Source organism: Pelophylax lessonae (assembly GCF_965119305.1).
Source record: "Pelophylax lessonae genome assembly, chromosome: 3".
NCBI classification, from domain to species: Eukaryota; Metazoa; Chordata; class Amphibia; order Anura; family Ranidae; genus Pelophylax; species Pelophylax lessonae.
In genome coordinates this window covers 308,321,641-308,347,668 of record NC_138770.1, presented here as the reverse complement: position 1 = coordinate 308,347,668, position 26,028 = coordinate 308,321,641, and the positions used below count along the sequence as shown (strand labels likewise).

At 40.9% G+C, this 26,028-nt stretch overlaps 1 protein-coding gene across 1 annotated transcript in view; it reads left to right on the top strand.

Annotated features, from left to right (window-relative positions):
* CHRND (cholinergic receptor nicotinic delta subunit) overlaps positions 1-26,028 on the top strand; it is a gene marked incomplete at its 3' end in the record, with an annotated part of 128,664 nt that overhangs the window by 55,931 nt on the left and 46,705 nt on the right. Inside the window, exons 10-13 of the mRNA XM_082250878.1 lie at positions 3,633-3,843; positions 4,596-4,714; positions 5,381-5,562; positions 5,706-5,711. Of these exons, the coding sequence (XP_082107004.1) occupies positions 3,633-3,843; positions 4,596-4,714; positions 5,381-5,562; positions 5,706-5,711 (518 nt within the window). The remainder of the gene's footprint in view (positions 1-3,632; positions 3,844-4,595; positions 4,715-5,380; positions 5,563-5,705; positions 5,712-26,028) is intronic.

Here is a 26,028-nt window from a genome sequence, read left to right as displayed (position 1 = left end):
CTGGATCTTCTGCCTCTTCCCACTAAGCTGGCCAGGGACTCCGCCTTGCATCTTCATGAGATAGGGTGCACACATACCTATCTTTAGGGAGAAATTCCTCCATCTTGTGTCCCACATGTTCCAGGCTCAAGGTTCACCCCCACTGCACTCTTTTTCCTTAGGCACAATGCCCACATTTATGTATAAAGGATGTCCACACAGAATGCTTTTCAATGATTTACTGATAAATTACATTAACAACCTGGCACAGCAGTTTCACATCTTCACGTTTCCTCATTTACAATGCACAACACTTCCATGCCACCATCACAAACTCATGAGGTCCAACCCGCTTCCCAGCCCTTTTGTGAGTACCCTAGCAGTGGGTCCTCATATTGATCTCCATCTGGGCCTATTACTTTCCAGGCTACAAACCTACATGCTGTATCGCAGGAGTAGATAAGGACAGCAGAGGGTGCATCTGAGTGTAGCACTATAAAAACTAATTTATTTTTTTTTTTTATATAATATCTTTTTATTGATTTTCCAATATTATTTTACAATGTACATTTACAAATACAAACATTATCAAATGGTAAATAAAAAGAAGATAACAAATTGAGAAACAAAAACACCAAAAACACGAAATATACAACATGAGTTTTTCAACCCTTAAAAATAACTCCTTCAGGAAGGGATTAATGGCATACCTTAACAACATTCACCAATCCTATACCTTCTCTCTAAATTACATCTGTGTGGAGTATTGAATCCATGTAGCCCCTGTCTTATGGAATTTTCCATAACTCCCCTTACACTTATGAACCCAGGAGTCCTCCAGTGAACATGAACCTCCAGTCAAGTAATGAAGGGCATTGTCACAATATCACAGTATAAGACTTTTGGCTGCATCTAAAAGGAAAGGCAATGCATAATTCTTATATTGTTTGACTGAGATTATGAAATAAAATTTGAAGAGGATAACTAGCCGAGGTGATATTCTATTTATCGTTCTGTACCACCTAGAGATACATTTTAACTTCATTTTTGCATTTTTGTACTGATAGATGACAAACGAGTGAAGTTGAAGGTTTCTTACTTATTACTAAGTGGAACTTCTTGTTCTAATTCTCTCTTCCACTCATTCCAAAAAGGTAGTTCCTCAGATGTATATACAGTATCTCACAGAAGTGAGTATCTTTTGGTGAATACCTTTTCATGTGACAACACTGAAGAAATGACACTTTCCTATAATGTAAAGTAGAGAGTGTACAGCTTGTATAACAGTGTACATTTACTGTCCCCTCAAAATAACTCAACACATAGCCATTAACGTCTAAACCGCGGGCAACAAAAGTGAGTACACCCATGAGTGAAAATGTCCAAATTGGGCCCAGTTAGCCATTTTCCCTCCCCGGTGTCATGTGACTCGTTAATGTTACAAGGTCTCAGGTGTGACTGGGAAGCAGGTGTGTTAAATGTGGTGTTATCGCTCGCACTCTCTCATACTGGTCACTGGAAGTTCAACATGGAACCTTATGGCAAAGAACTGTCTGAGGATCTGAAAAAAAGAAATGTTGCTCTACATAAAGATGGCCTAGGCTATAAGAAAATTGCCAAGACCCTAAAACTGAGCTGCAGCACAATGGCCAAGACCATAAAGCGGTTTACCAGGACAGGTTCCACTCAGAATAGGGCTCGCTATGGTAAACCAAAAAAGTTGAGTGCATGTGCTCAGAGTCATATCCAGAGGTTGTCTTTGGGAAATACACATATGAGTGCCACCAGCATTGCTGCAGAGGTTGAAGGGGTGGGGGGTCAGCCTGTCAGTGCTCAGACCATACACTGCACACTGCATCAAGTTGGCCTGCATGGCTGTCATCCCAGAAGGAAGCCTCTTCTAAAGATGATGTACAAGAAAGCCCGCAAACAGTTAGCCTGAGACAAGCAAACTAAGGACATGGACTACTGGAACCATGTCCTGTGGTCTGATGAGACCAAGTTAAACCTATTTGGGTTCAGATGGTGACAAGGGTGTGTGGCGGCAACCAGGTGAGGAGTACAAAGACAAGTGTGCCTTGCCTACAGTCAAGCATGGTGGTGGGAGTGTCATGGTCTAGGGCTGCATGAGTGCTGCCAACACTGGGGAGCTACAGTTCATTGAGGGAACTATGAATGCCAACATGTACTGTGACATACTGAAGCAGAGCATGATCCCCTCCCTTTGGAGACTGGGCTGCAGGGCAGTATTCCAACATGATAATGACCCCAAACACACCTCCAATATGACCACTGCCTTGCTAAAGAAGTTGAGGGTAATGGTAATGGACTGGCCAAGCATGTCTCCTATTGAGCATCTGTGGGGCATCTTCAAACAGAAGGTGGAGGAGCGCAAGGTCTCGAACATCCACCAGCTCCATGATGTCGACATGGAGAAGTGGAAGAGGACTCCAGTGGCAACCTGTGAAGCTCTGCTGAATTCCATGTCCAAGAGGGTTGAGGCAGTGCTGAAAAATAATGGTGGCCACACAAAATATTGACACTTTTGGCCCATGTTGGACAATTTCCCTTAGGGGTGTACTCACTTTTGTTGCCAGCAGTTTAGACATTAATGGCTGTGTGGGGAGTTATTTTGAGGATACAGCAAATTTACACTGTTATACAAGCTGCACACTCACTACTTTACATTGTAGCAAAGTGTCTTTTCTTCAGTGTTGTCACATGAAAAGATACAATAAAATAATTACAAAAATATGAGGGGTGTACTCACTTCTGTGAGATACTGTATAGGAGTAGTACTGCTAAAAACGTATTATTCACATGACAATTAGCAACTTACAAGACAATGTGGTGATATTAAGCATATACATGTAGAAAAGTCATTCAGGGTCAGCTTTCAGGAATGAACCTTTGCAGACCAGGATAAGCTTCCTAGGGAGGGATTGCAGCACCTGTGATTGTATTGCAAAGAAGACACCCCCAGGGGCAACAGACTAAGTGTGGCAATAGGTAAATGAAAGGCAAGCTATGTAAATAGTAACTCACAGAAGTAAAAGGTTAAGAGCATTATAACATGTGGGTTTTCCGCTTCACTTTAAACATTTGATGTTGGATAACTGAGTGATGTTGGTCTCCATAAGGCTCGGTTCCCATATGTGCGGCCACGATTTCCAGCCTGGGGTCAGTTGCATTTCCGTTCACTGCTTCAGGTGTGATTCAGGTCCGAATTTGTGCCTGAATTCGCACCTGAACCAGACCCAAAAATGCACAGAACCTTTTTGGAAACAGCAATGCGGCCAAATCAGACATGTGTGAACTGGCTCCATTGAGAGCCAGTCACACTCACATGTCATGCGAGTTAGATGCGGTGAAAACCACATCCAATTCACACATTTGTGAACCCGGCCTAAGTGTAATTAATAAAATTAACAGTATCCCTGTTTGAAATGAAGATAAATGTAACACTGCCCTATTTATGTATGCTGCATGAGACCTGCATCTTCCATCAAAGGATGGAGAAGTAAAAATGGCAGTGAATTTTTCAAACACGGGCAAATAATCCAAGAGTTAATCATTCTCTACTTTACAAATTTGTCTCCATGAATGTCTGAATTATGTAATTCTAATACATTAATAAGAATTATGTCTTTTAGCTCTTTCTGAATAAACTGCCTCGTCTACTGCACATGTCACGGCCAGCTGAAGCTGATCCCGAGCCATGGAATGGAGTGCTACAACGACGCAGCAGTTCAGTAGGATACATCGCAAAGGCAGAAGAGTACTTCAGTGTGAAATCACGAAGTGAACTTATGTTTGAGAAGCAATCTGAGCGCCATGGTCTTATCAGTAGAGCTACACCCGCACGTAAGGAAATATGTTTATAGTCTGCCTTATAAAGGGAACAAATTCCCTTTATTTTCACAAGTCGTCCCAGGTTATATAAATTTGAACCTAGGAATGTTTTACTTTATAAAAATGACTGGTTTTGGTCAATTGTACAGTGAAATTGCTTTAAAGACTTTTTACAGTAAAATTGCCAGGCAGCCTTAGAGCTTGTTTTTACTATCTACTAATCTTACCTGTAGTTTATATATAAAGAAGATATTTATTATCATATTCGTTACTTTATCATTGTGTCTAAATGTACACGTTAACCAATATATTAAGATGGCAGTTGGATCTTTACAGCTTTTTATGACCAAAGCAAAAAGATCTCTCCCGTTCTCAGTTCTATGTGAAAATATATTGAATATATATATATATATATATATATATATATATATATATATACTGTATATATATATATATATATATATATATATATAGATATATATATATATATATATATACTGTGTATATATATATATATATATATATATATATACATGATGTGTTTCAAAAACCATAGACACATTTTAAATTAGGCCAAAGTTCTAAAATGTGTTATTGTATAGTACTTCCTGACAATCCTAGCATTACATTTTATGGGTATAAAAATCATCAGGTTTCACCATATGCTTTACTGCAGGAAAAATGTGATGCTACAAAATTGGAGGTTTATCGCCTTTAGCTTTCTTTCTTTATTTTCTAAATAATATCATGTTAATTATACACAGGAATAAATCCAGTGAGTTCAGACAATATACAAGATCAGCTTTATGGTGAAATCAAACCTGCCATCGATGGTGCAAACTTTATTGTTAAGCACATGAGAGACAAGAATGACTACAATGAGGTATGTGTGAGTTGAAGCCAATATAGTTGACTATAGGCGAGAGGGGGGAGGGGGGGGTGGTGGCGGGGATGTTTCTGATTTCCTGGTACCCTAGGCATGCCTAAATAATACAAGATCTACCTTTGTGTTATGTGGTTATTGTGGTAAAAAATGTAGAGAATGTTCTATAGGAGGCACCACACTGCTTGCTTTATATACAAGTATTTCAACTATAAGAGTGACAAACAGGAGAAAAGAGATTTGGTTACATTTTCTGAACAACCTGGAGCCTTCTGATTCTTCTTGAAATCCTAAACACCCCCCTATGGTCCCCTTTCTGAATTTATCAAATGCCAAAAAAGGGAAACAAACTCCGGTAAAAGTTATCATACTTTTTCTGGTTACAACACCTGGAGGAGGGCATCAGTGTCAGATTTAGGAGGGAAAGACATGGAGGAAAAAAGATCAGTTTGTAAATTTCGAGGCTCTAGTTTTTGGTGAACTAAGTGAGCTGTCTTTTGTTTTTGCTTCAGGAAATAAAAAAAATGTAGCTTCAGCTATACTTACTGTATATTACATACAATTAACATCTGAGTCACATGTTCTTCTAATAAAAAATCACATTAAGAATTATCACTCCAGTGTTTTAAATGTCCTTATGTTGTTGTTTCTATCTTTTCTCTATAGGAGAAAGATAACTGGTACCGTGTTGCTCGGACAGTTGACCGCTTGTGCCTGTTTATTGTGACCCCTGTCATGCTCATTGGAACGCTCTGGATATTTCTTGGAGGAGCCTATAACCAACCCCCAGCTTATCCATTTGCCGGTGACCCTTATGATTACAAGGAAGAAAACAAGAGATATATATAGTGGAAGTTAGAAAGGCTCCATTACATGCAGAGTTCTGTAAATCTGAAAAGGAACCAGACTAGGGCACAGTAGAAGGATGCGCATACATTCTAGTGGCATTTATTGATGTCTTATTTTTTTCTATCCTTTTATCTGTTTTTAGTGTTTTGTTTGTCTTAAGGAACATAAGTGTTCTCTTTTGAAGCTATTTTATTTATGAACAGCGGTTTATTAAAAGAAAATAAGTGAATTTTTGTCTTCCTTCAAGCAGAACTCCAGTTGAAAACAACGTGATAAAAAAAGAACATACTAATAAAAGTTCAAATGAAAATGAGCTTTTGTTACAGCATTCATCTTCAAACTAGAGCTGTCCCTGTACTACGTTTTCCCCCACTGGATGTTCTCAGTCTGATGTCCAGCATCTTTCAAACCATTTTCTTTGAGCCCAAGCTCTTTTGGACCCACTCCAGCCAGTGACTGGACAATGAATGCAGAAATGACACAGTGATTAGCTCATCTATCTGTCACTCTTTTAACTAAGCATGCTGCTCGTGCTGCTTCTCCCCCCTATGCTGAAGCCCTACTGTTTAGGAATTGCAAGAGATTGACACCAGGTCAAATTCTGGTACTAAAAAATCAAGAAGCTGGGTACCGGTACTTTTTATGTTATGTCAGTATTTCACCCAGCACAGCTGATCGGCATACCCTATACATGTAAATTATTCAAAGCACAAAATAGGATACATTTCCTGAATATAACTGCATATATATACTGGGCAAGCTTGGTTTGAAAAAATTAAAAAAATAAACAGTCACTTTCCGGGGTCTACTAAGTTTAGTAAAAATTAGGTGAAAAACTGTGCTAACAAACATAAAACACAAAGTAAAAAACAGCTGCTGACACTCCAACCGACAGTGATGGTATCCAAATGTAAAAATATAAATAGTACAGAGCTCCAAAACGAATATGTGTACAAATAAATATACACTTTTAGATCATAAATAAGAGGAAACAAAGTCCAATGATTATAAAAAACACTTGAAGAAAATAGTCCCACAAAGAAAAGTGCTGACTTTATAAGTTTAGTGTGAGGATTTTAGCAGATACCTTTGCATATACCTTCAATGGTTCTGGGAATATTATAACCACCTTTTTCGTATGATTTAATGAAATATTTTTAAAACATGGGAGACTCTGTTGGGGGATTCAAGTCATTAATTTGGTTGGTCTATTTTATGAAGTAAACCTGTCACAAATCTGGATTGTTAAAACTGAGCACATGATAAAAAATGTGTAAACAGAAGCTATCTTTTGTGAAAGTTGTATTTTAAAGCAATCAGGAGATCAAGATACATAGGAAGTTGCAATTCTATGCATACATTACCTTATTCTGTCCAATTTCAGCTATGCCCTTTCCCTACAATGTCTCACGTCTTCTTAATGGTCCAATAATGTTATGAGTGGTTTCATCAATCAACAAGGAGACTCAAGAGGCAAGCCAGGCTTGACTTTTACAGGGCAGGTCAACATTTTCATATTATTTCAAAAGCATACTCCTCTAGATCTACTGATTGTTCCAACATAAACAGGGAAAGTCATAATGGGTGTCTCCGTATGACAAATATTAGTGCAGAGGACAAATGTATGTATCTATTGTAAACGGGGACACGAATCTTGGGCACGCACCACGTGTGGAGGCGCACTGAGACCAGACTGTATTAATATGGACACTCCGTCCTGCTGAGCTTCCTCTTGCCCCTAAGACAGCACTGCAGTTGAGAATTTTTAAAGCTGGATGGGCGAAGCTGGGGATTGACTGACACTGGTTCCTAATCAGGTCCACTCTTCTTGTGATTGACAGCAGGCAGTGGATGGATCCAGAGCCAAAAGGCAACCTGTTATTAGCTACAGAACTCACTTATTATCAGTATCATTGGTTACTGGGAGTCTCTCAACTGAAACCAACAGCATTCTTTACAACCAGTGACAAGTGGGGAGGGGAGGAGGTAGCAGAGGAAAGTATGCCGCTTGCTACACAGCGTACAGACACAGGCACTCTGCCTGTCTCTGTACACCAACTTAGAGTTGGTTTTAATTACCCCCCCCCCCCACCCCCAGTTTTGTTTTGAATTTTTTTACATTTGGTTCAGTAATAGTGCACTTTGCACCATAAAGTACAACCTGAATCTGCTGAGTGTGTCGGAAATGGGGGGCAAAGTTTATTTTTTTTGGCTCAGGTATTATAAAGGGCCATACTGCCAGCAATGTTTTGTTAGTGCTTTACTAAAACCCCCTGTGGGTTTTGGTAGTGTGTCATTATGTGCTCATTTTCATTTGCACAGGACAGATTTACTTTAACATAGAGGCACATGCCTTGTCCCATTTCAGTGTTCCCAGATAGCTAAGAATGTGCTAGATGCTATATAAACTTGCATGATGTTGATGCTATTAATCCCATAACTATGTCCAATATCACTTTGTTTACTGGAAATAAGAATCAAAATTGACATTTTCTTTAAGTTATCTTGGCTCTCCCAGCTTGTAGTACAAACCTTATCAATCAGGGATGAAAAATACCTAATTGTCTGTTTCCCTCACTGATGACCAGCCTTTCTAGCACTGGAAATTTGAGGATAGGCTTCCAAGAATTTAGAAGGTTAGGCATTTTTCAGTTTTAGTAAAAAGCATTTTAAATATGACAGACCAGTGCAGAAACTTTCCAGTAGTGGTAAGTTAATATATTTTGTGATTTACTTATGTGTCAGGTTTGATTTTAAGAATATATTGTGCCCAAAGGGGGATAATATAACTAGGTGCTGCCTACATTCTGTCTAAACAAGATAGCCATATCTTTGGTATGTAAAGTTTAGGGTTTTTATTTTTTTTTACATCAGAAGCAATATTGCTGTTTTTATGAACGCAGTAGAAGGGTGGAAAGAGTGGGCATAGTCGGCACTCATGACGAGCAGCTGGTATTAACCCCTGCAGCACTGTAAAAACCACCATTGTGGAGGTATCAGTGGGCAGAGGAATCAAGATTTTATGGAAAAGAGCATCCACAGTTGCTGGACCTACCCTTTTTACCACTCTCCTAAATGAATAGAAGCTGTAATATAACTTCTTTTTTTGAAAAGCGCCCTATGAATGATGGACAATCAGATGATTGAAATGTACATCCCCTCGTTCATATAGTGCTTTTCATTGATGAAAGTTATAGTACAGCTTCTATAAATGGCAGAAGGGAGCAGAAAAGGTGGAATCCCTATAACAAGTCTAGCAGGTGGTACAGTGGAGGAGAGGCAGAGGGCGTCCGATTTCAACTTAGATAGCAACCACCAGCACCAGGGACACTTCCTATTTAATGCAAGTACCATCCCTTGTACTGTTTTAACAAAAATGTTTAACTAAAGCTTTAAATCAGGTATTAACTGCATCTGAGCACCACATATCAAAAATACTATTTAATTCATTTTTAGTATTCAAAGCAAGCTCCCCCATCCAACCATGTCTCTCTGCTTTATTTTGTTGAGAAATCACTTTTAAAAATAACCCCCTAACATTTCTGGCCATGGCCATTTCTGAGTAAGGGCAAATGATTTACGTAGCATTTACTTCCCCGAATCTATCTACCCTTAGCTGAAATCATGCATGCAGGAGAAAAACCCTCCTCCTCCCCACTCCTTAAGACTCCTGTGATGTACCAGGAATTAACTAAAGAAATGTAAAAAGAAACATTAAATATGATATACTATTATTAATGCTAGCAGTATGAGGATTAAAAACAATCAATGTTGATTGGGGGAGTGAAGTTCCACTTTAAAGTAGATGTACAGCCAAAGCTTGTTTGGCTGTACATCTCCTATGGATCACAGGAGTGCACTTTGTTCTGCACTCCTGTGACCCATTTTCAGCAGAGAGCAGGCGCTTGGTTCCCAGTGTAGAGGCAGCAGGGGGTCGGTCCGATGCTGCATCCACCTAGGTAAGTATAATTCTCAAAAAAACAAAACAAAGCCATACTTCTCTTTTAATGACAAGTCCTAAGCAGTGAAATATTGCACTATGGTCTGATTTTTTTATATTGCAATACATTTGGACTTTTTGCTTAAACTAAAGTGTGCTGGCAAAATATGCTATAGATGTTTCACACCATACCATTCATTGGATGTTACAGCACCCCCAGTATAATTCATTCTGGTAGAGTGTGCAACAGAAATATGTTTATTAAGCTGACATTTAAAAACAGAGTTTAATAAAAGGACTGATCCATCAACACTACCCCATTTCCAGTACACATAGGGTTTCTATAGAGTTATACTTAAAGAAAGGATCATAAAATAAACAGCTTCTCATAAATGTGATAGTGTAACACCAGGGTCATTATAAAGGCTGTGTTAAATGTTTATTTTTTTAATATAAAAAGTAAGGAAAAAAATACATAAAATATCAGTTTAAAAATCTGTAACAAACTAATAAAAAATGAATCCTCAATCATTCTAGCATTAGTTTAGCAGGCTTATATTGGCACTTCTCTGATTTCCTCATTCCTTTGTCCTTTAGGGACAAATAAAAACACCAGTTGCTATAATGTTTCAGTGTATATATCTACTTATGGTAGATCTCACACTACACACTGCTGGCAAGTGGCAAATCAAATCTAGAATATACTATCAGATTACATATGGCCTTCTTTAAAATAACCATTGTCCCATCTGGTTTATTTTATCTATAGACATCTATAGACATGATGAATCTGTACCAGGCAACAGGGGCATAACTACAGGGGTTGCAGGGGTTGCAATTGCTACCGGGCCCCATGCTCCAGGGGGCCCGGTAGCAAACCAGTGGGTGAACTTCCAGGATCTCAAAGGTCACACTTGCGACCGGGCCCTGGCATTGCACCACTGTGGGGAGGCCCCAAGATGGCAGGAAGGGGGCCCACTGCAGAACTTGTGAAAGGATCCTGCTGCGGGACCATAATAAAAGGACCTGCAACGAGAGTAAAGAGCCCCAGGATTAGTGGGAAGAGCCCCGGGCTTGAAGGGCTGGGCCCCGGTCAGGGGTCTGGGGGGCCCTTCATGGCTTCTTGCATCGGGGCCCTGAAGGTTCTAGTTACGCCTCTGCCAGGCAACATTGACAAACCAAACCTGGAGGGTTGGGGTTTCTGTACAATAAATAGTTATGTGATATTACTAAAGGAAACAGAACCAAGGGAGTGTTTGGTCCCCTTTAGCCCACAATTAACCTAGCATTTGAGCACAATTTTTAACATATTTAATAAAGAACACAGATAAGTAAAAAACACAGTGATGACTGTCATGACCTGATTTTACCATATTTACAATTTTCACTTTTGCTGAATTTCTGTGTTTTTTTTTTTTTTTTTTTTTTTTTTTTTACTGTGTTAGAGGAAAGGTACTCTTCCAAACCAGTTTCCAGCTTGGAACGACCTAATATTACTCAGTAAAACAACACGATTCCTGAACAGTGGAGACAGCTTCCAGTCTCTTGCTCATTGTCTAGGCATGTCAGACAAAGGAATTTGCAACTCAAGATGTTGTTTAATTGCAATCTACCCAGCAAAATCATTTTTTAAGCGTTCATAAAAACATAAATACCATATGAGAGAATATTGGGCGCTTTCATTACTTCAATTGTAATTTCATAGGTGCCTTTATTATTAATCTTGTGGAATGGCTCATTTTGTGAAGATCACTGCAGAGAACCATTCACAAAATCAAAAGGGTTACATAAGAGACGGTTGATCAGACTCTGATTTGATTATTTTTTGTGAAAAAAAAATTCTGAAATGGGTTAATCATCCTTACACACAGCTTTTTAACATGCAATGCCTTAAAGAGTTTGTTCACCCTTTTCAAAATGAAAAGGTGATACAACTCACAACAACCACCCCACCCTTACCCCTCCTGTAAGGTAAACTAACTGACAGCATCTGCCCTACTCCTGTAGTCCCTGCTGCCTGTACCTTACAATCTTCATCTGTGTTGTTAATAAGTTCACCTTTTAATTTTTTGTGAAAAGGTGAACTAACCCCTTACAGCAAACCTGTAGGAACAACAGAACTATTAAGCTAAACTCTTTAAAGTCTGTGTGGATGTGCTTTAGGCTTGCGTTGATGGTATCAGTTTGACATCAGTTTAAGACGATTCAGGGATCATTTAGTTTTAACCACTTAAGCCCCGGAGGATTTGGCTGCTCAAAGACCAGGCCCTATTTTGCGATTCGGCACTGCATGACTGTAATGGACAATTGCACGGTCATGCGACGCTGTACCGGAATGAAATTGACGTCTTTTTTTCCCCACAAACATAGCTTTCTTTTGGTGGTATTTGATCACCTGTGCAATTTTTACTTTTTGCGCTATAAACAAAAAAATAGCGTCAATTTTGAAAAAATAACAATATTTTTCACATTTTTTTATATGAAATTCTCAAAAACATTTTAGGCCAATTTGTTTTCTGCTACATATTTTTGGTAAAAAAAATCGCAATAAGCGTATTTTGATTGGTTTGCGCAAAAGTTATTGCGTTTACTAACTACGGGAAAGATTTATGTAATTTTTATTGTTTTTTTTAACTAGTAATGGCGGCGATCTGCGATTTTTTTTTTGCGGGACTGCGACATTGTGGCGGACAGATCGGACCCCTGACTGACATTTTTGACACTTTTGGGGTACCGGTGACATTACTACAGTAATCAGTGCTATAAATATGCACTGTTACTGTAAAAATGACACTGGCAGGGAAGGGGTTAATTTTATTTGTGATCAAGGGGTTAAGTGTGTCCCTAGGGGCGTGATTCTAACTGTCAAAGGGCGTGGCTTGTTAGATCATAACAGAGACATACGATCCTACATAGCAGGATCGCATAGCCTCTGTCATGATCTAAGGGAGAATGACAGGCGGCTGTGTTTACATCAGCCATCTGCCTTTCTCCCTCTCCTGAGCGAGATCGCGAGTGGCCGGCGGACATCGGAGCCACCGGTCACACGCGCTGGGATGTTAGTGAACGAGCGGGGGCGGGAGCGTGCCGGCGGCGGCGCGCGCTCACCCCCTACAGGCTCGTAGGCGAGTGACATACCGATACGTCACTTTGCCCAGGAGGGGCTGACCTCCACAGTATATAGTCGTTCGGTGGTCGGCAAGTGGTTAATAGTATTTGACCTGCAGTTGACCCCTTTCTGACCTGCTTCAAATGGTTTTTGCATTTCCACTTGTATGGGGATGAAAAACCTGCTTGACACAAAAAAAGCCATTGATACAGCCCCCTGGGTCTAAAAGGTGGTTGACAGTTTAATGCCTAGTACACACAGGTCGCATGTTGGGAGGTTGAATAAAAATTGTCCGACATGTCAGCCGGTCCAAAAATGATTGGCCTGGACCTGATGACTGATCGGTTCTAAACACAATCGAGCCATCGGCGGCGGCAGGGGGGGGGGGCGCGGGAGCGCGCACAGGACCGGCGGGAAGTGCCAACGTAGCCCTACGTTACTCTGCCTGGCCGGGGCTGACTGCCGACGTAAATCGTCGTGCGGCGGTCGGCAAGTGGTTAAAAGAACTGTGATGGTGGAGAGTCATTATGCCTGGAGCTCCATAAGAGAGCAGCAAATACTAAATTACTTCTGGGAGTTATAGGCCCTCTAACATAAAGAATGAGAAGGGGTCTCAGCTTCTTTCACAGTTCAAAATGGCTGGGAAGCAGGGAGGTGTTATCATTATGGGTTCATTTATTTATCCTGATATTGATTGGGCTAGCGGAACTGCACAGTCAACAAAGGCATGCCATTTCTTTTCAAACGCTTTGCATGACGATTTTATGGAACAGATGGTGGAAACAACAAGGAAACAACAACCAACAAGGAAAAGTTCTCACTTGTATCTAATGTTTCAAACACAGACCTTTTTACAGATGTGCAAGTAAGAGACAGCTTGGATCATAGGGACCATGGTTTACCCACATTTGCCATAAATTACAGAAATAGAAGCATGTTGAATGACAAGAACTCTAAATTTAAAAAAAAAGCTATCTTTAACAAGCTGCGATCCTTATTGCACAATACTCAGTGGGACCAAATATTTGCAACAAAGAGCACAAAATTAAACAAGTAAAATAGTCATTGTATTCCATTGGGTAACAAGCATAAAATAACAACATTGAAACCCATGTGGCTAAATGCTAGTTTAAAAAACAAATAATTGAGAAAAGTAAAAAAGTAGAAGGGACACCATTGGCATTCCAGATTTACAAGGAATGTATGAAGAAATGCAAGGGAACAATCAGGGTGGCTAAACTAGAATATGAGAGACAAATAGAACAGAATATGAAAGATCAGATGGCCCCCACAATGGATGAACATTGGAAGCTGCTCACAAATGAAAGGGAAAAAGCAGATTTATTAAAAACTTTTTTTCCTTTTTTCAATTTTTATAGACGAAATTGATGGGTTTCATAGTCTTAGCAGTAATTTTATAAATATGAAAGGGGCTTCGCTAAGGTCTATTAAATTGAAGATAGCGACAAATAAACTGATGAAAAGTGCAATCGCAAAAATAACAGAATACAAAAATCAGCATGTAAATCTACATGAATAATGTTCAAACAGGTGTTTCAAAGAATGTATTGATGGAATGTGCAAAAAAGCCAAAGGTGCTCTGCTGAGTGGTAATTGATATTGAATCCCCATTTTTATTTATGGATTGTCTTCATATTTGATAATCATTTCTTTTGCATGTGTGCGCTATTCTTTTTTAATATGCAAGTTGCTTGGTTCATAGCTGCACCAGCTTTAGAAATACATGTTCAGGGTTTGCTCCCCCAACTTTTTGCTTGTTTATTATGTATTCGGTCTGACCAGACTTCTGTGGTTGAGCACCCCCCCACACACACCTGTACTCTATCAGTGTCCACTATCAAGTAGATATAGGAGGAGTCCCTTGTAGTGCATTAGCACATCTCTCCCAGCAAGGAGTGTTGTCTCCAAGGGTTAGAGAGGCTGAATTCATCCTTTTTTATGGATAGTGTAGGACCCACTGACAATGGGGTACTTTGACGTAGTGGAGGGCTTGAGCACGATATGGCCATATGGTGGGACCAAATCCCCATTTTTATTTATGGATTGTCTTCATATTTGATAGTCATTTCTTTGCATGTGTGCGCTATTCTTTTTTAATATGCATCATGTCGCTTGGTTCATAGCTGCACCAGCTTTAGAAATACATGTTCAGGGTTTGCTCCCCCAACGTTTTGCTTGTTTATTATGTATTCTGTCTGACCAGACTTCTGTGGTTGAGCACCCCACCCCCCCCCCACCCCACACACACACACACACACACACACACACACACCTGTACTCTATCAGTGTCCACTATCAAGTAGATATAGGAGGAGTCCCTTGTAGTGCATTAGCACATCTCTCCCAGCAAGGAGTGTTGTCTCCAAGGGTTAGAGAGGCTGAATTCATCCTTTTTTATGGATAGTGTAGGACCCACTGACAATGGGGTACTTTGACGTAGTGGAGGGCTTGAGCACGATATGGCCATATGGTGGGACAAAATCCCCATTTTTATTTATCGATTGTCTTCATATTTGATAGTCATTTCTTTTGCATGCGTGCGCTATTGTTTTTTAATATGCATCATGTCGCTTGGTTCATAGCTGCACCAGCTTTAGAAATACATGTTCAGGGTTTGCTCCCCCAACTTTTTGCTTGTTTATTATGTATTCGGTCTGACCAGACTTCTGTGGTTGAGCACAGAAGTGGATTGTCTTCATATTTGATAGTCATTTCATTTGCATGTGTGCGCTATTCTTTTTTAATTGATATTGTACAAGTGGATAAATAAAATAACCATAAAAAGATGACCATACCAAATCTTCAATAAAAACAAAAAGTGCTTGTGCTGAGTGATAATAAATATCGTACAAGTAGATCAATAAAATCAGCATAAAAAGACGACCATAGCAAATCCTCAATGAGTAGGTAGTGGAAAAAATAAAAATAAAAAATGTGCACAAGAAGACTAAAAATAATGAATATAAATTGATGCCATGCAGATGGATAAGTGCTCAAATAAATAAAGTGATACTAAATGTACAACATAAATAATTAATGTCAAAGTTCAGCTGATAGCATAAATAGTGAGGGCAAGCTGTAGAATCTTTAATGTCCCAAATAATGCAATCACACTGCTACAAAGTATTCAAAGTGCTGCTGTGCTCTGTGATAAGTAAATACAAAAACTTCATATAACTCCGTGCTCTGTATAATTGCCGATGCAGACAGAACTCAGTGCAGGGAGGGGATATAGCTGTCAATAGTAATAGCTGGATGGATAGAGTGTTCAGGCGGTGGGGCTTGTGCCAATCTTCGGTGCTAAACTCCTAGGGGACTATGGGCCGCTCATCTTGTTCATATGCATATAACGCATATGTAATGATCCTTAATCCCGCTTACACCCATGTGTCCTTATGGAACTTAGTGCAGTTATAGTCAAGCCACTTATTCTAATTTTTAAAGACATGTTTCTTGCTGGAATGGTACTAACTGATTAGCATACAGCAAATGTGGTACCAATTTACATAAAAGGATCGAGATGTATAACAGAAAACTGCAGACCAGACGTAAGGTACTGTAATTGAGGGAATGGTAAGGAAGTTTATACAGAAATTTGTCTGTGATAAAGATATCGTAAGTGACAATCAGCATAGATTTATGAAGGACCGTTCTTGTCAGACCAACCTAACATTGTTCTATTAAGTGTAGCAATATTTCCAGGCATTGGGCCTGATATGGTTCTGCCATTGTTACCGGTAACACTTCCAACACATTTAAGTTTAAAAACCAAGTGTGAGAAGTGAGACAATGACCATTTTTGGTTTGTTTTGTTTATTTTGTAATGGGGATAGGAGAAGGGAATGAGTGGGATACTCCTCTGGCTCAACTAGGTTCAACTGGGACACTGTACAGAAAAATGCCTGTTAGCGCTGTCTTGACGCCAGCTGAATGCTGGCCAAAGCTCCCTGGCGCTTGAAGATACTGTTCTGCTGAACTGTGCTGGAACTTCGACATTACTACTCAGGTTAACTCAGTAGATCCAGGACTGTAGGACATTTGACTCATGACACTCTGTTTAGCTCAAAAGTCTGATGAACAGCTCCCTCCAGTCCTTCACTGACTGAGGTAGCTCCTTGTAACTGCTTGTGCTGCTGCAACCCTTAACACTGTACACTTAACTCTTCAGGGCCCAACTGCTGGTGCCCCCCCCCTCTACACTTCAGGGTCCTCCCGCTAGGCACCCCCTCTGACACTTCAGGGTCCTCTCGCTAGGCACCCCCTCTAACACTTCAGGGTCCTCTCGCTAGGCACCCCCCTTGACACTAGCTGGCTCCGGGATCCCTGGAACCTTCACCAGAGTGGTTCCCTCTACACTTCAGGCAGACCCTCAGGGGCAATTCACAGCACTCACGAACTTGGCATGCTTTCATGGAACTGAACCCCTCTATCTCCACTGGTCCTCGGCACACCAGATCCTCTCTGCAACTCAGCTCAGCTCTCTCTCTGGACTCTCAGGCAGCCACCCGAGACACCCGATCCTTCTGACAGGAGGAGAGACAGCCGTACCCTCCCTCCTGGGACTCTGCTTCCCACCAAAGACGCTGCGTCATGCGTTCCCCTCAAACTTATGATTAAACAAAATTAGTGCGCTACCACTACAGCAGCAAGAATAGGGGCGCAACAACATAATGGGACAATGTGCCACGTCCGAATGATTGTCAGAAATACAGAAAAAATGCAAATGGACTTTAAAGGCACAATAGGATTAGAGTAAAAAACTTGTTTATTAATGACATAAAAACAGGGAGTGGAGCCCCCTGGAACAGGGGGATACTTAGACAAGATACATAAAAGTCTAAAAAACACAACACAACAAAATACAACTGGTCAATAACCATAGACATATAATTGATTTACAGTAGTTGTATCATAAAAGGGTGGTAATGGATGAGGATGCTATACGCTATATCCTAGCCAGCCCAGAGGCAATGGCCGGGATAACGCAGAGCGTCCTCTGCCGTATACAATGAGGCTATACACATGGAAAGAGATTCATGTAGCCAGGTGCCCTACATGTTTCGCCCAAAAATTCGAGCTTCTTCCGGAGCTACTGGTAAATAGATTCTGTGTGGCAAAATGAATTATTATTAGTAACAAATCATATGTGGCAAAATATCACAGTTCTCAATTTTTAATCAATATAATAACAGTTAAAATACATGTCATACAGAACATAGGGTATGGGGAGTAAGCCAAAGGGCCATACAGATAATGATAACGAGTATAAACCCTTGGTCAAAACAAAACAAGCTATAATAAGAAAATAAAGGGATAGTGGATGATGTTCCTCACCGGAGGGACCCAAATGCTGATTGGTGGCTCAGGGTGCAACAACCCAAGGGAACCCGGAATGGTACAGTGGCCGATATGGGGAACGGGGAAGCATATACATACTGGTAGCATATGGTAGAACATATGTATAAGAGGTTATACCTACCCCTGTAGAGGCGGATGTGTGCTTCACATTGCCCAGGATACAAGCAAGGAACATATGTTATATGTATTTTAACTGTTATTATATTGATTAAAAATTGAGAACTGTGATATTTTGCCACATATGATTTGTTACTAATAATGATTCATTTTGCCACACAGAATCTATGTACCAGTAGCTCCGGAAGAAGCTCGAATTTTTGAGCGAAACATGTAGGGCACCTGGCTACATGAAACTCTTTCCATGTGTATAGCATCATTGTATACGGCAGAGGACGCTCTGCGTTATCCCGGCCATTGCCTCTGGGCTGGCTAGGATATAGCGTATAGCATCCTCATCCATTACCACCCTTTTATGATATAACTACTGTAAATCAATTATATGTCTATGGTTATTGACCAGTTGTATTTTGTTGTGTTGTGTTTTTTTGACTTTTATGTATCTTGTCTAAGTATCCCCCTGTTCCAGGGGGCTCCACTCCCTGTTTTTATGTCATTAATAAACAAGTTTTTTACTCTAATCCTATTGTGCCTTTAAAGTCCATTCTCATTTTTTCTGTATTTCTGCCCCTCAAACTTATACCCACTCCCAGAATCCTCTGTGGCAGAATCTGCCTTCTGGGGTAGATACAGGCCAGGATGAGCCACTGATTGGGTTTCCTCCACTGCCCAATGAGAATCCTCTCATGGAGCCAGTGGGGAGACTCCCCTCTCAGCAGCCACACCTGGGAGACATGACAGCCCAGTTGAAAATCATGGCCCTGCTGTTAGGCAGCCAAGGCCTACTATGCTGTTACCTAGCACCTACCTTGTATGGTGCTACATCAGGAATTAAGTGAGAAACGGCATGGCAGAGGTCCAGTGGATGCAGTTTATCTAGATTTTGCTTTGATTGTGTACTGGGTGCACAAATGGGTCCAGAGAGTAGTGGAGGGGGCTCCCCTTGGGGTATCAGTGATGGAAAAGGATCTGGGGTGCTTGTAGACCTAGCAATAGCATGTAATGCCAAGCTGCAGCTAACAAAGGTAGCAAAATATTGCCAAACATTAACCCTTTCACTGCCAGAGTCATTTTTGCAGGGTTTTTTTGTTTTGTTTTTTTCAAATCATTTAGACCTGAAGATTGCATAAACCCACAAAACATTATATTTTTTCTGAAAGCAAACACCCTAGAGAATTAAATAGTGGCAGTTCCAATTAAACAGACACCCAACATGTCAAACCTTAAATTTGCAGGCGCACGTAAAATGACAGCAAACTTTAGTACCCTATTTTTTCCATAGGTAGTGCTTTAAAAGCCCCCTATAACCCTAGTTTCACACCTATGCATTTTTAAGTGCATTTTGCAGTTTTCAGAAATGCACTACAGTTCATTTAACATGGTCTCCTATGGTACAGGTTCACATCTATGCGTTTTGCAGCTGGTGCATTTTTGGAAAGGTTGGGGACTTTTTCCCGCATTTTGCATGTAGTAGACTTTAATGGAAGCGCACCAGAAACGTATATATTGTGTTTGTGATGTGATTTTTGGTGTATTTTGCTGTTTTCTTTTTCTCTTTTAACCTCCCTGGCGGTATGATTCTTTTGGATTTTAGGTGCTGAAAGCGGTACCATTATTTTGCATGCAATTCTTGTGAATGAGCAGCCCAAACCAACTGTATACATTTATTATATATATATATATATATATATATATATATATATATATGTATGTATACATATATGTATGTATACATATATTATATATATATATATATATATATATATATATATATATATACGCATATATATATATATATATATATATATATACACGTATATATATTTATATTGTGAGGGATTAGCTCGGTGGCGGGTGTGGATGACCCCTTGGGGGGTGCGTTTTCCCAGAGAGGTAGCCGACAAGTGCTTGCAAACAAACAGTGTGGTTTATTAAATGGTGTTTTCTTCACCAGGCTGTATGCAGCAAAACATCCAAAATAAAATAAAACAGAAAATAAATCCTTGCCTCTGTGGGCGGCTACCTTCTCACAACTGGAACCTGCCTAAGTGTCTGTCTCCAACCTACCGTCGGGCAGACTTCCTTGTCCTACAGCGGACACTCAATAGTCCTTTTATAATAGCTTCACAGGGCAACACAGTCCTTTTGTTTCTTTCACATCAACAGTTCGTCTTCTCACCTTTGAGACGTATTCACCCTTGGTTACCGTCCCGGGCACACATCACTCCGGGGGGTCTTCTCCCAGGCCCACACATCCTGTCGGGAGGCACACGCTGACTGTCCTCCTGCTCCCAGCCCACATGGCTTCAGGATGCAGCTTCTGGAGGCAGCAAACAATAGGAGTTTCTCTGAACAAATTATAGAGCCTTAACTCCCTCATTCTGAACAGGTGAAGGCCTTTCAACTTCCTGCTGGCTAGCTCTGTAGCCAACACCCTAAATTAATTAATGGACTTTCTAAATCAGGTGGAAATGTATCTCCTTCCTGTGACTACATTCCCAGATTTAGCTGACTTCCTGTCACATACCCCCCCCTCTTGTTTCAACCCTAGGGTTGGGACACATATTTCCAGGCACGCATGTGTCAGGCACTGCTGACTCACTGATAAGCCTCCTATTATCCTCAAGCTTCCGGATGAAACTGTTTTGTCATCTTCATTGACGGATTTCTCATAAATGCCACACAGTTTGTCTCTCATCTCATATACACATTCTTCAACTGCATTTTTGGCATCATTTTGCTCCTTCTCGTTTCTGTCATCTTCATTGACAGCTTTCTCATAAATGTCAGACAGCTTGTCCCTCATAACCGTCTGTCCAATCCACCATGGAGGACCGTGATCCATAGGCAACTCAATTGGGCTAGTCTTAATGTCTTCAACATTCTTAAGACGCCTCTCTCTGCAATCCATAAATGTTTTCCACAAAACTTTGAGAACCTTTGCTTCACTAAGCTTTGTTCCAAGTAGGGACTCTTGACATCCCTCTGTGACTTGAGTTGCCTCTCCATACATCTGTACACAATCATTGACTTTTTGTTGTAAAAGGGAATGATCTTCCTTCTTGAGCTTTGCTTGCTCTAAGATGCTGTGCAGAGGATTTTCCAATTGAGACAACAGGCTGTCACACATTTCTTCAAAGTGACCCCTGTTCCTTTTCCCAGAGATATCAATATCATTCACCAAACATTTCATATTCATAGGCAGATCTGAAGCATTTGCACTCATCAACTTCTTAAACTTTTCGCCCTCCTGAGCGAGTCGCAGTAAAGGCCTACTATTTGATTTGATATTCAGTTTATATTTCTTGCCAAACTCTTCACAGAAGAAGCCAACCAGAACATCATCAACTTTCCTTCCACCAACATAGGGGTCAAAGGCAACAACACAGTTGAACCCAGCGATCTGGGTGGTATCCATTATAGACCTCCACTCTGCATCAGTGAAGAAGCATGGAACTGCAACACATTCTTTTACAGGTTTCTTCAATGCACTTTCTGCTGAACTATTTGACCGCTCAAGGTCACCTAGTTCTTTTTCTCTATCTGAATTCCACATGGAATGCATCTCAAGATCACGATCAAACTTCTGCCACCCGTCTTTCACCAGTTCCATTTTGGAAACACTCCCTGAAAGGCACTTATTCATTTGCTTCACGTTTTCACCAACAGCCTTAGTTTTCTCCACTAGGTTTTCAGCCTGAACTGAGAAATCACCACATTTCTTACTCAGCTCCTTTGTTTGCTGAAGTTCTAATGATACATTTTCCAATGCTTGAAGTTTTTGAAGGAACGGTTTATTCCAAAGGGGTGATTCAAGCCACATGTCGTCACATTTCTGAGGCTCACTCAGGACAGACCCCAAAACACTGATCCTTTTAAAAACTGCATCAGGCACACTATCCCCTCTTTGGGACAGATCCTCTGTTGCCTGGAATTCCTCTTCCAGTTCCTGCAACGGAATCTTCATCTCTTCTACTTGCTGTTCTAAGGTTCGCTTAGACTTTTCTAGCTCCTGAACGCTTTTCACAACATCATCCTTGGAGCTGACCAATTCTTCCATTTCTGTACGCAGCTGTTTAACACTTTCTAGTTCAGCCTTACACTCTAGAGCTTCCTCCAAAGAGCGAGCCAAGAACAGGGCTTTGCTCTCGTTATCACGCACCTCCGTTTCTGCACGTGCGCGTTCTTCTGCATATTTTGCAGACACAGTCTTCTCTTCACCAAGCATCTGATCAAACTTCTTTTTCACATCTTCAACACACTGTAATGAACCAACGCTTTCTTCCATGCGTTTTTTCATATCCGCTATCTGAGCTTGCAATGTTGCGACTTGCTCTGATAGGTTTTTCTTTGCTTCCGCCTCCTCTTTTAATTGTTCCAGGAAGCCATTTTTCTCATCTTCCATTTGTTTGAGCTTTGTGCTAAAACTCAGCCTTTGACACCTCTCTTCCTGTAAGAGTTCCTGCGTGTCTTGCAGCTGCGATTCCAAGATAGAAAAATCTTCCGCAATTTCTCTAGATTTGCTGTCTGCTTGAGAAAGCTGATTTGTAACATTGTCCAACTCAACCTGCAGTCGGTTTGCCTTCTCTGACAGCTTAGCACACAATCGGTCACCTTCTGACACCTTCACTTGCGATTCCAGAAGCTGTGCCTCTACTTTTTCCCTCTTATGTTCACAATCTTCTTTTCCCTGCATAAGAGCTTTCACCTCACTGGCTAGCATCTGGGAATAAGAATGTAATTCTGCCACACAGGCTTCTTTCTCCTTTAACTGCTGCTGGACACGTTGGGCTTCCCCTTTCCAACTTTCACAGTCCGCACGCCATTCATTTACCACATTGCTCAAAGTAGTGAGCTCATACACAGTACTCAGTAATTTAGCCTCTCTTTCACTTTTCTCGTTGTCGCTGAGAGACAATGTCGTTTTCAGAGCGACATTCTGTTCCTGCGACTCCTGCAGGTCTATTTTTGTAGCTCCCAAAGACTGAAGACTTTTTTCCAGCTGATTACGCAACTCCAACATATCAGCCATACTTTGCTTCTGCAAAGTCTGAATTTCACTTTCCTTTTCCATGAGGATGGTATCTTTCTCCATTATAGTCTCTCTGCGTTTTTGCAACTCGACCAAAAGAAGAGCAGTGGATTCTTCCCACTGTAACACATGAGACTTGAGTAGTTCATTCATTTCCTGCAAGTTTCTATGCTCCATTTTAAGCAATTCCAAGGCTTGTTCCTTTTCTTCCATTTTCCGTTGCAAGGCATCCAACTCAGCCCTGCACACATACTCGGTTTCCTCCAAACCGATGGCCTCCATTGGCTGCTGGCGTCTCTGTTTCCAGCCTGCCATGCTCTCTTGATGAGCCTTTTGTTGAGCTGCAAAGCTCTGCTGAAAATCCGCATTTGCCTGCTGTTGAGCTGCATTTGCTTGCTGTTGAGCTGCATTTGATATAATCAGATGTTTCAACATCTCCTCCATTTTGAGTTTACTTTTCATCTGAGCACACTGCGTCTCCATAGCGGTTTCATCAGTGTTGCTAGGGACAACAACCTTCCTCTTTAGTAGACTCTCTTTAGGCATGGATGGGGCTGGTTCAGACGGTAGCATCCCCTCCATCCATAGAATCCGGTCTCTCATTTCATCTATCTTTGCATTCTTCAGGCGTTTTGAACGCCCCATCTTCAATAACTCCACAAACAAATTTTTCACAGTCCAGCAAAAATTTTTCAGACCACTGTCTCTTTAACACATGTAGTTTTTCTCTCTCTCTTGCAAGATCTCTTTTCCTGCACACACAGTTTGTGCAGTCACTTGCACCAGACACAACAAAGTTCATCAAATAATTTTGAGACCGCTGTCTCTTTAAAACACTTTTTTTTTTCTGTCAGGATCTTCTCTCCTGCACACATAGATTGTGCAATCTCATGCACCAGATAAAGTTCATCAAACATTTGCACTTCCTTGCAGGGATCTCTGCTTATGCCCACTGCATACCTCCACCATATGTGAGGGATTAGCTCGGTGGCGGGTGTGGATGACCCCTTGGGGGGTGCGTTTTCCCAGAGAGGTAGCCGACAAGTGCTTGCAAACAAACAGTGTGGTTTATTAAATGGTGTTTTCTTCACCAGGCTGTATGCAGCAAAACATCCAAAATAAAATAAAACAGAAAATAAATCCTTGCCTCTGTGGGCGGCTACCTTCTCACAACTGGAACCTGCCTAAGTGTCTGTCTCCAACCTACCGTCGGGCAGACTTCCTTGTCCTACAGCGGACACTCAATAGTCCTTTTATAATAGCTTCACAGGGCAACACAGTCCTTTTGTTTCTTTCACATCAACAGTTCGTCTTCTCACCTTTGAGACGTATTCACCCTTGGTTACCGTCCCGGGCACACATCACTCCGGGGGGTCTTCTCCCAGGCCCACACATCCTGTCGGGAGGCACACGCTGACTGTCCTCCTGCTCCCAGCCCACATGGCTTCAGGATGCAGCTTCTGGAGGCAGCAAACAATAGGAGTTTCTCTGAACAAATTATAGAGCCTTAACTCCCTCATTCTGAACAGGTGAAGGCCTTTCAACTTCCTGCTGGCTAGCGCTGTAGCCAACACCCTAAATTAATTAATGGACTTTCTAAATCAGGTGGAAATGTATCTCCTTCCTGTGACTACATTCCCAGATTTAGCTGACTTCCTGTCACAATATATATGTATATATATGTATATTTATATATATACATACTGCATATATATATATATATATATATATATATATATATATATATATATATATATATATTTACATAAAAAGTACAGTAAAACTGCAGGAAAGGGCACTGGGGGGCAAACTAATGTGATTTTATTTCATTTTGAATGGTATCAGTGTGTTTGGTGTGTTTTTACATTTGAATTTGCCGCCGGTTCCACCCCCCTGCGAACGTCACGTCGCAGGAGACGGAAGCCGTGGCACGGAGAGGATCGGGATGAAGAACTGCCGCTAGACACCGCCGGACACATCGCTGGATCCCGGTGACAAGGTAAGAAACCTCTTTTACAGGATCCAGCGATGCTTCTGGCGGTACCACGAGTGTGGCTCGGGGTTACCACTTTTGGCTCTGAAATTTAACCCCGAGCCACACTCGGGAATACCGCTAGGAAGGTTAAACACTGTATATAGCTGGTTGCTAAGGCACAGGCCGGAAAGTCAGCCATCATGTCCTTAACAACCACTGAGTCATCAGCTGTCAACATGGTTCCCCACTGACAGCTGAATGTTAAAATAAATGTAAACGCAGTTCTGGAAAGGCATTACAGCGCTTGTGATTTTCTACTAATTTGTGAGTACCCTGCACTTTACTACAATAAACTGCTATATCAAACGGTATCACACTATCTGGCCCTTCTTTCTTTATCCTCTGTGGGGACTACCCCACAAACTAAGGACCGAAGTTACCTGGGCAGCAATACATAAAAGGACCATCCACCCTGGCTATTGAGTGTCCTATCCCTGATATACCCCAGCTGATAGAGAAGATTTCTCTACACTAATACCCTGGTGAGATACCCCTGTGTGGGTTGATTGCTTCTCACCTGGCTTCTCATTACTTGGGAACAACACCATCAATTATTTACCCCTTGGCTTTTGGATATCTGCATGGACTATTACTATTTATAATAAAAAGAAATGGACCTATGCACTACCAATGGGTTAAAGAAATATGGAAAATAATAAGAAGGAATAAATGTAATGTACTGGAGCACTAGACATCAGCAGCTAATTCAGTAGTGTCACCACATACTAGACTAATTGAAAGAGAGGAGAGAATCAGCGCTAGATATCTAAAATTGGTGGACCATAAATAAATTACTGATGGAAAAGTATGAACATATAATTTCATCCAGAATGTATATGTTCATACTTTTCCA